At 46.7% G+C, this 10,839-nt stretch overlaps 1 protein-coding gene across 2 annotated transcripts; it reads left to right on the forward strand.

The window, feature by feature from the left end:
* The first annotated feature begins 5,914 nt into the window (after positions 1-5,914).
* LOC310872521 (SWI/SNF-related matrix-associated actin-dependent regulator of chromatin subfamily B member 1-like) lies at positions 5,915-10,242 on the forward strand. Of its 2 annotated transcripts, none has more exons than XR_014570402.1 (4): positions 5,915-6,024; positions 8,372-8,517; positions 9,324-9,444; positions 9,992-10,242. XR_014570402.1 is itself a non-coding variant. In XM_083784451.1 (4 exons), the coding sequence occupies exons 1-4, from the start codon at positions 5,929-5,931 to the stop codon at positions 10,185-10,187; spliced, it is 549 nt and encodes a 182-aa protein (XP_083640577.1). In that variant the 5' UTR covers positions 5,921-5,928; the 3' UTR covers positions 10,188-10,242. The 2 variants fall into 2 exon arrangements, 1 of the variants encoding a protein (XP_083640577.1); XM_083784451.1 differs by having other exon boundaries at positions 5,921-6,024; positions 8,372-8,507.
* Positions 10,243-10,839: the final 597 nt, after the last annotated feature.

The raw sequence follows: 10,839 nt of genomic DNA on the forward strand, positions 1-10,839 counted from the left end.
TGTCATTGGCACTATTGACACTGTAGCTTGAGTGATTCTCGCTCTTTCGCTACAACTACATAACCAGTAGTATTTAGTGTCTCGCTCTGCTGCCGTTCATGGATTAGTGCAGCATGCTGGTCCTCTCTGGTCCCACAGAGGAGGTCCATTACTTGCGCTTGTAGTCGTGTTTCGACTTGTTTCGACCGGACACAGGCTATGGCTGTGGTTCATTCTTCCATCCATCTCCAACCGCTTATCCGTAGTCTGGTTGCGAGGGAAACGGCCATTTTGAAGACATTGATGTTTTGGCTGCATACTGCTGGCACATATGTCAACTGTGTTGGCCGTGGTGGTGGCTGATTTGCCTCCCACGGCGATGCTAGCGTTGAGCCCTTGTGAGATGATGCTCTCTCAACTAGGGGAAATTTCAAGGTGGTACTGTTGGCCACTAAGTTGCTCATCCTGGCCCTCTGGCCTGGATGGCACGGCACCTATGGATGATGCTTGTTCTAGGCGTTAGCTTACGTGGTAACTAACTACCCTGATGATGTTGGGGCCTAGTGTGGCCCCGAGGGGCTGCCATGGCGGGTTAGTGAGCCCGCCTGGCGACCTAGAGCCCCTGTCCAGGGTTCAATGCCAGATCCGGCCAGCAATGTGTCCATGTGTGTCGCGGTCTGAGCCCCTAATTGCTCCCCGAGCGCTGCTCATTGCTCCTAGTAGCAATAGGATGGGTAAATGCAGGGGACACATGTCGCGTATGTGCAACTGTACAGCTGAGCTAGCTTGCACATCGATTATAGACTCAGCATTCTAACAGGCCCCACTTCCAGGGAAGTACAGTGGGACACTTAACACCCTGCCTGTCGTTCCAGGCCGGATGTTTGGGCCTGCTACCCAACAGACCTTGCAGCATAGTGCACGGTGAACAAGCAGTTTGGTTCAACTGAAGGTTTCTCCTTGACTCATAGTGTGACGGAGGACGGTGGTGGTTTTCGCCTGATCCTCGATCTCAGACCTACCAGCTGCCTCTGGTCATGTATGCTGGGCACAGTGGATGTGCTCCAGGCGGTGCCAGATTGAGAATGGTCTGCAATCATGGCCTCTCTCTTAGAGTTAATGGGGGGCTGCCGGACAGCTTCCACTGACCTGTCTCGTCTTGGACGAGTACAGTGCTGCCAGCCAGTCCCTCTGGTTGTTGGGCACACCGAAGCGACATAGACAGTTGCTTCTCTAGGGCTGCTTTCATTGCACCCCTTTTACATGTCCTGTCTATAATTTCTGGGCCTCAGACCCCAGAATTCTGCCTACCACCGTGGATACGGTTGGGTTACTGTTTCAGTTATGTACAGGCATTTAAGTAAGAGCGTGCTTCGCTCTACTGACTGGCCAACTGTAGCTCTCCATTCCGGCACTGACCGTTAGGGCAGGACAGTCTGGCCCACCCCTGGCCAGGCGACTTCTTGTAAGTCTTCTCTACACTGCCACTTTTGGTGCAGTGTATTCTTCACAGGATAGGCAGAGGCAGTCGCACAGTAGTATGGTGCCACCATACCGGTCAGGAAGTATGAGTTTCCATGTTTCCGCCTCAATTAGTTTTTCATATTGGGTGGGCTATACGCGACTAGAGGTTCGTTCTGGTTACCACTGCAGCCGAATCATCTACTGCAGCTTCTCGATGAAGTGCTTTGGCCTCCCCACAGAGACCCCTGTCACAGTTTAGGGAGAGGGTGCATTCTCACCCGGGTCACCTTCGGCTGCGTAAATTGACCACTGACAATCATGCCTATTGTCCGAACCCTACTTGATTCTGGTGCATCCTGCACCAGGGCGTTGCACGCCAACACGAGTAAACTGTGGTCTAGTTGAGACAAAGCACCACCGTGCTGCTCTGTTTTCATGATACCTGCCTGCGATATTGGCAGCCTTAACCTCTCCACCAGGAGAGTAATTGTGATTGAGAACTGTACGGAGAGCCTATTATGTTAGACCTACCATGTGCACTTGGTGGTCAGAACGGCTCTTCATTGGCTATGATGGCTCTAATAAAGGTTGCGCTTTCTCTGGACAGCGCCTGTCACACTTTATTGTGGTTATGCCATCAGCCACGCTGACGGGGCGAGTAATCGCCCCCTACCATCTGGTACGAGGTACCACTCTACCAGGTTTGGGTGGACTTTGTCCCCAGCCCTTGGATCGGGCCTTGTCTTCATGCCCTGCCCAGTGCCTGAGACTGGGATGCCGATGGGTCTGGGTTTACCATTCGCCAATCCCTCTTATGTCGTCAAGGACTTCCTGCCTTGTACGTTGACTAGCCTATCACTTTTTAGTTTGCTCCACAGCCAGGCATGGAGCATTCTAGTACCTGCCTATTGTGCCCTGTCCGGGCTCCGTGGCACGGCATAGCTGTGATGGCTGTTTTGTTGTTCTTTGTCTGTGATGAAGGGCACAGGAAGGGCTGTGTCTTGATTCAACAGAGACAAACGCAACACTTAGAGGTACTTTGATTGTTGCGTTGAGGTAGATTTCTTGAGTAGGCCTCAAGGTCTCCCCAGAGGCATTTTGACATGCCAGACCAGGGGGTGGACATCTGTGCTGCAGTGCAGCCAAATGGGCTCCATCTGTTTTGGGCTTTTGCCAAGAGTCAGCCAACCGGACTCTCCCTCACCCTGTGGTGACGGCTGTTTGGCTGTCCATTAGATCTGCAAACCGACCTCGGTAAGCGCAGATTCCTCGTGACCATGTTGGTATGAGTCATCCAGGTGTTGAAAACACCGCCCTCTGGCGGTCAGTAGGTATGAAATAGAACGCAAGTTATGTATATAACTATGGTTCTATGAATACCGGATGACCGCCAGAGTTCATTGTCACTCGGAATCCTGACGAAAAGATTTCATGAGGATGAACCCTGTGAACTGGGCACCTATATCGGTACGCCCACAGGGGGTCACAAGTGACATTGTTGGTATTAATATTCGACCTCTGCGCATGCGCTTGATGTATATCCAGGTGTTGAAAACACCGCCCTCTGGCGGTCATCCGGTATTCATAGAACCATAGTTATATACATAACTTGCGTTTCATTCAGTCAGGTTCTCTGAAGAGTCACCAAGGTGTCCACAAAAAACCATTCCACTGTAAACTGTGACAAGTGTGTCTAGTGCTCTGAACAGTCACTGGCGTATTCACACTGGAGAAAAACCATGTCACTGCAAATAACGTGACATGAGTTTCATTCAGTCAGGTTCTCTGAAGAAACACCAGGGTGTCCACACTGGAGAAAAACATTTCTATCATAATGAGTGTAGCGCCTAAACCCCATTTTTAGGCGTTACTGCCAACAGCCAGGATTGATGTTATGACGTGTGCTCCAGAAAGTGATTTCAGTTTATATTTATTAGCTGCCAAAGCCCTATACTTTTACATATAAATAAACATATACTGTAAGTCAAAAGAATATATACCGGTAGACAATGAGCCCTCCAAACACAGTCTAAAAACTGTTTGCCTCTGCATGTCAGCAACACCTGCACCTGATTATGGCCAGAGTTAAATACTCCTCCCTGTAACCAAGGCCTTGATTGACAAGTCCTTCAATGACAGCACAGAATAGATGCATGGCTCAAATGGCTCTTACAATGAGAGTGACACAATTTCCAATGAGTGAACCAATCTGAAGACACCAACGTGGCCACTGCAGAGAAAAAAAAAACATTCCATTGTAAATATTGTGACAAGAGTTTCAGTTACTCAGGTTCCCTGAAATCACCAGTGTATTCATACTGTAGTAAAACCTTTTTGTTGTAAACTTTGTGGCAAAGGTTTCAGGCAGTCAAATGGCCTGAGTAGACACCATACATATCCACACTGGAGAAAAAACATTCCACTGTAAACACTGATAAGAGTTTCAATGATACCAAGTAGGCCTACTCCTAGGAAACTATCAACATTGTGACAAGAGTATCGGTCGGTCAGATAGCTTTGATTGATTGATTGAAATATGTATTAACAGTTTGCAGAATTACAGTACATTTCAAGCACAAAGCACAAAGACTGTTAACTGTGAGTGGACGACCCAATTAAGCATTACACTTGTTTACAAGAGGGTCCGCCTTGTTCAATTCATCAAAACATTTAGAGACGTACAAATAGACACTTCTATATAGTCAAAGAACAGAACAGGAATTCATCATAAAGGAGTTAAAGGGGGAAAAGAAACATATACAGTGAGGGGAAAAAGGGTTGTGGGGGAATCAGATTTTACGGGAGCCAGTTTCGAATTGCAGCTGTCCGTAGGTGCCCTTTGAGAGCGGTTTTAAAGGAGTCAAGGGATTCGCATGTCTTAATGACTGTTGGTACGGCGTTCCACATTTTGGTGGCATAGGAGTGAAAATAATTTAGTCCCTTGTTTGTGCCGAATCTGGGTTGAACATGGTTGAACAGCTTGAATGTTCATGACTGAAGAAAAACCTTTCCACGGTAAACAAAGTGACAGAGTGACCCGACTAGACACCAGTGTGTGGACATTGTGGAGAAGAATATGAAATAAAATGTCATTACAGCTGCCTACACATCCTCTGCTTCGTCTACTTTCTGAATATTTTAAAATGTATGTACCTGATCCTGATTGGTTGAAATTTGTATTCATAGTTTGTAGAATGGGTACAGTTCAAACAATAGTACAGGCCAATAAAAACTGCTACGAGGATAAAACCGGAAAAAGCACTAAGACTCATCAGGGTCCTCCATTTTCAATTCATCAGAACATTTAAAGACGTACACATATACAGTTTAAGTAAAAAATCTCCCTTCATTGTCAATGGCATTTAATGTTTGTGTTGTGACAAAATAACTGATTTGCTTGTCCACGTAAATTCTCCACTCATTGTCAATGGCATTTAATGTTTGTGTTGGGACAAAAATCTTCACTATAGCTGAATATAGGAGTGGCTACAAAAAAGTTACAAAAATCACACCTGTGTGAAGTGAGGGGCACTAATATATTAAAGTCTACGATGTAATCAGGTGATGTAAAACAAACGGTGCCAACACAAACATTAAACGCCATCAACAAAGAGACAATATGACGCAATGAGGTACATTATGACGTAATTTTCCCTTCATTGTCAATGGCGTTTACAAAACAAACATTAAACCTGAGTAAAATGTCTAGTATGGAAAATAATTACACCCGTGTGAAGTGAGGGGCACTCTCATCATCACATAATCTCATTCCGGCCAATCACAATTTCCGTAATTGCGAACGCAGTGAGCCACTTACTATGACAGCAAGGGCTGAATGTCTGTGTGTGTGTGTGTGTGTGTGTGTGTGTGTGTGTGTCACGCTGTTACACCACCCGCCCGCCACCAGAGGGCGCAGCTGTAGCACACACACACACACACACACACACACACACACACAGGGCGCAGCTGTAGCACACACACACACACAACCACACACACACGAGCTGCGTTCGCTTCCCGCGTTTGCGCGTCTTACTTGTATTTGTGGTTTGTGTTTACACAAACACTCAAAAATGGCCATTCATTTTCAATGGCTTTTAATGTTTGTGTTGGGACAATGTTTGTGTTTACACACTCTCAAAGCGGGACATATTGTTCACTAATAGTTCCGTACATTACCTATTGTGTGGAGGAGATATGGGGAAACGCATAGACAAACCCTAATGTTATACATTTCAGATTAATTCAGAAGAGAGCAATAAGAATAATAAATAGATCTGAATATTATGAACGGACTAATAAACTCTTTATTAAATAATAATAGTATAATAGCTCTGGTACAGTAGGTGGCGGTATGCAGCTAACCACAATGTTTGCCGTTGCAACCTACCATACGTAATAGAAGAAGCCACTTCCTTCCTGCCGCACACACTCAAGAGTCACTAGCAATCACACAACAACAACAACAACAAAAACAGCAGCACAATGTTGTCATCGAATGTGTTAAATAACACATCAGAGCGGGAACCTATTAAATTCCAGTTGGAACAAGATGGAGAGTTCTTCATGGTTGGATCAGAGGTATGTAGCAAATAATTAACTCGTTTCTGATGTTTGTCTCCCCAGTGTAAAGCTTCGATGTAGCATTTTACTCCTAGTCGATGCTAAACTGCTAATGTTGGCAACGCCACAGTCATTCCAGGTTACACAATAATAGACCTAAATAAATAAACCTAAAACAGATGGTATTGTATTTTATATTGTTTTTTATCGTTGATTAGTCACCTTTACAACGAGGTATATAGCTTGTAAGGATCGGGCATTCCTGGAATGTACAACGCAGCTAAATGTGTGGGTTGCGCCCTAGACGCAGCGGTTCCCAAAGTGGGGTCCGCGGACCCCTAGGGGTACGCGACGCATAGCCAGGGGGTACCCCAAGCCCCCTCAAAAAAAAAAAAAAAAAGGTTTTTTTTTTTTTTTTTTTTTTTGAGGGGGCTAGTGAATCATGGTGTGTGTGTGATATGAAATGTCCAGTACCTCCCCAGTGCCTCCCCAAGTGCCACCCCAGTGTCTGCCCTGCAGTGTCTGCCCAGTGCCTCCCCAGTGTCCGCCATGGTGCCTCCCCAGTGTCTGCCCAGTGGCTCCCCAGTACCTCCCCAGTGTCCCCTGAGTGCCTCCCCAGTGTCCCCCTGAGTGCCTCCCCAGTGCCTCCCCAATGTCTCCCCAGTGGCTGCAGTTTCTCCCCAGTGCCTCCCCAGTGCCTTCCAAGTGCCTCCCCAGTGTCCCCTCAGTGCTTCCCCAGTTCCCCAGTGCCTCCCCAGTGTCCCCCTGAGTGCCTCCCCAGGGCCTCCCCAGTGTCCCCCCAGTGCCTCCCCAGTGTCCCCCTGAGTGCCTCCCGAGTGCCTCCCCAGTGCCTCCCCAGTGTCCCCCTGAGTGCCTGCCCAGTGTCTCCCCAGTGTCTCCCCAGTGCCTCCCCAGTGTCTCCCCAGTGTCCCCTCAGTGCCTCCCCAGTGCCTCCCCAGTGTCCCCTCAGTGCCTTCCCAGTGCCTCCCCAGTGTCCCCTCAGTGCCTTCCCAGTGCCTCCCCAGTGTCCCCCTGAGTGCCTCCCCAGTGCCCAGCCGAGTGCCTCCCCAGTGCCTCCCCAGTGTCCCCCTGAGTGCCTCCCCAGTGTCCCCCTGAGTGCCTCCCCATGCTCCCCAGTGCCTCCCCAGTGTCCCCTCAGTGCCTCTCCATTGCCTCCCCAGTGTCCCCCTGAGTGCCTCCCCATGCTCCCCAGTGTCTCCCCAGTGCCTCCCCAGTGTCCCCTCAGTGCCTTCCCAGTGCCTCCACAGTGTCCCCTCAGTGCCTTCCCAGTGCCTCCCCAGTGTCCCCTCAGTGCCTCCCCAGTGACCCCCTGAGTGCCTCCCCAGTGTCTCCCCAGTGTCCCCCTGAGTGCCTCCCCAGTGCCTCCCCAGTGTACCCTCAGTGCCTTCCCAGTGCCTCCCCAGTGTCCCCTCAGTGCCTCCCCAGTGACCCCCTGAGTGCCTCCCCAGTGTCCCCCTGAGTGCCTCCCCAGTGTCCCCCTGAGTACATCCCGAGTGCCTCCCCAGTGCCTCCCCAGTGTCCCCCCGAGTGCCTCCCCAGTGCCTCCCCAGTGCCTGCCCAGTGTCCCCCCCAGTGTCTCCAATAGCAATACAAGAGCAATAATACAAATTAATCTTAATTTATTAATCTTATTAATTAATTATTTAATCAAATAAATTAATTCATCAAAATGTTCGACGCAAGAAGGCCCCCCTGCGGCCTGCGCCCAGCACCATGACAAAGCTTTTTCCTGCAGGAAACACTGCTTGTGGTTGTAAATATATTGTTATCTGTGTTGCGAGGATGAGGGGGTACCTGGAACAATATCTACCCCAAAAGGGGTACCTGGTCCAAAAAAGTTTGGGAACCCCTGCCCTAGAGTATAGGTAGGTAGCGCCTCCATACAATTTTCCAAAATGGCAAATGGTTGGTATTCGCCCTTGTTTTGAGTTGATTAGCGGATTGGATGATTGCACTCTCCCACAGTAATAATGAAACCAGCTCTGCTTCGCAGCTGGTAAAAACAACACACATTGGCCATTTTTACACTTCTAAAATGTGCTGTGGGATGACATTCCATTCCTAATAATAATAATAATCTGCCTAACGATGATGTAACTGGAAGACAGGTTTCTGAACTCCTATGAGACAGACGAGTAGAAAAAAACAACTATATGAAGGTCAGTGACATGCAGCAAATGGTCCTGCTGGCTGGGAATTGAACCAGGGACTTGACGTTAGAGACCATGTGGTACATGCTCTAACCACCCTGCTATCAGGTCATCCTGTATTGTGATTATCGAGTGTGCTGTAAACATCACAATGCAGCAAAGCCATATAACGTTGACTGTGTCGTCTCCTCCAGGTGGGAAACTACCTGGGTATGTCCAATGGGTCTCTGTACCAACACTACCCGCGCTTATGGAGGAGGCTGGCCTCATTCGAGGAGAGAAAGAAGTTGAGGCAGACAGACATGTGGACCATTGTTTGTTCATCGACAGGTGAGTCAAGGTTGTACTTTATTGTTACAACTTGTGTACAGATACATGAGAATAGTAAAACCTATTGTTGTTTGGCATCCCTTCAGACAATGTATAGATAATAAAAAATAGATATGTCTAGTTTAGATAATTATGAATTATCTAAAGCCTAGTCCCTCCACATGCCAGAATTGTACCTCAGTCCCGGCATAGTAGTTCTGGAGTTGTTCCAACGGATTGTGTGGCCCTGGTCTTTCCCTAGTGGGTCTGATCGAGGGTAGCTACTGGGAAGTCGGGACTTGATCACCCCGGCTGGGTCACCCGAGTGAGGGGTATGATGTTCGCAAGACCTGAAACCCCGATGACCTTGGGATTCATCACTGAGGTTACGTGTGTGATGTGATGTGATGTATTTTCGTTCCGTTTATCCATTATGAATTATGTATTTAAGAAAATATACTACTTTTATTAGACAAAAAGTATAATGTTATAAGGTTAGAATAGATCTAGACCTATTTGACAGTGCATAATCATAATTGCCTTGACATTAACAAGCGTCAACGAGCATAAGCTAGACACACGCGGGCGTGCACACCCTCTGCAGTGTTCTAAAGTGAGTGGAGTCGGTTTCATTTCTATTCCAAAAGCCCTTGAATATGATTAAGGATTACTGTGATTATGATAATTATTTCATATAACACATACCATATCTGTAAATAACCATTAGCCCTCCCCAAAAAAAACATTATTTGTAATGGTATTGTATTGTTGTGAACAGAAATGTTAGCGGCCCACAATGATTATTTTTTTGTTTCCTTTCCTATTGCCAATCTACAGCCCCTAGAGTTATGCTACTGAAGGCATCAGAATGTGAAGAAATCTTTGAGGGCAATGATGAGAAATACGGAGCAGTTCCCAAACCAGTTCCCATCATCATACCACCTCCAGCGCACCTCAGGTAAGTTCTACTGTACCCCCTCTGTAGTTTCGCCAAGGCCAACAGTAGGGTGGCTATTAGGACTGAGCGATATAAGACTAAATATAAGTTCACGGTATATGGGACAAAATACATCTATAAATTGTGACTATAATATTCATTGTGAGTGACGATAATATACATTTCTATTTATACGAAAATAGCCCACCTTTCACAATTTTGCCAAAATAGCAGACCTAGTATCAGCTGTGAGCTTGAATATATGGCCTAGTATAGAAGTATAGAACAACAACCAGAGCAGCATATTTGGCATTCACTGGGTGTCGCCAAAGATCACAGGACCTTCCTTGTCCATGAGACCGTGTTTGTTATTGAGGTAGCCAAAAATTGTGTTGTTGAAAATCATTAACAAAACAATGTCTAAGCACTGTCTCTGCCTGCGCATTCTTATCTTACAGTATTTGTCATCCTGTAACTTTGAATGTGTACATCTATAGCTATAGAGCCCTGATGGAACTTTTAAGTGTCTAAAGTGTGTATGTTAAAAGTTGTTCCATTTCTTCCTTAGCTTTGACAATGATGACCCTGCAGTGAACCATGAGAATCCCTCCCAAACACAAGTGCTGCTGCCCATTCATGTAGACATGGACATAGATGGACTCAAATGGCCAGAGGCCCTCACAATGGAGATGAACGGTACAAACAGTATTACAGTAAACACTCAATATCGCTGCTCCAAGTTTCACAACAATCAATTCATGTAGGCCAACTCCGATTTGGTGTTTCTAAAGCCTGATTCATTCTGTAGTTGCGCGTCAGGTGTGCCTGGTCAGTGTTTCCTCTAACCTGTGTGTGTGTGGAGACTCGGCTGGAAAAGGTGCCGTGTCATTAGTCAGAAGGTTCATTGTTCCGAAATTACTATCCCTATCTCTAACCCTAACCCTAACCCTATTTGTACATTTCTGCACGGTGATGACCCGGAGAATATTTTGTCTAGTTTAAATATGAATTTCCTCCAGATTTAGGAACATATACCGTACTTTTATTAGACAAAAAGTATAGCAGTCACAAGCGGGGGTTATCGCCATGCTGACCTATCTTGCTCTCCCTTGCTGCCTCACTTACCCCTTATCCCTAAATATACTCTTTTTCTTCTTCTTTTTTACCATTTTGAAAAACATTTTCAAATGTTGTGAGCTTGTAGATCAGTAAGGGGTGGAGCAAGGTATTGCACTAAATGTACAAAGTGCTAAAAGGAATGGATGGTGTCAGGGCATTCCACATTTTCGTGGCAGTAATGGTAGAAGAACCTTCTCAAGATCATGGAGGCGGGACCGCAAGCCAGCATATGTTTTCAATCCTGGACCCGTGCCATAATGTTATGTTAGGCTACTTGTACTGTTATATTATTTTGTT

This window comes from Protomyctophum parallelum, assembly GCF_964188405.1.
Source record: "Protomyctophum parallelum genome assembly, chromosome: 1".
Classification (NCBI taxonomy): Eukaryota; Metazoa; Chordata; class Actinopteri; order Myctophiformes; family Myctophidae; genus Protomyctophum; species Protomyctophum parallelum.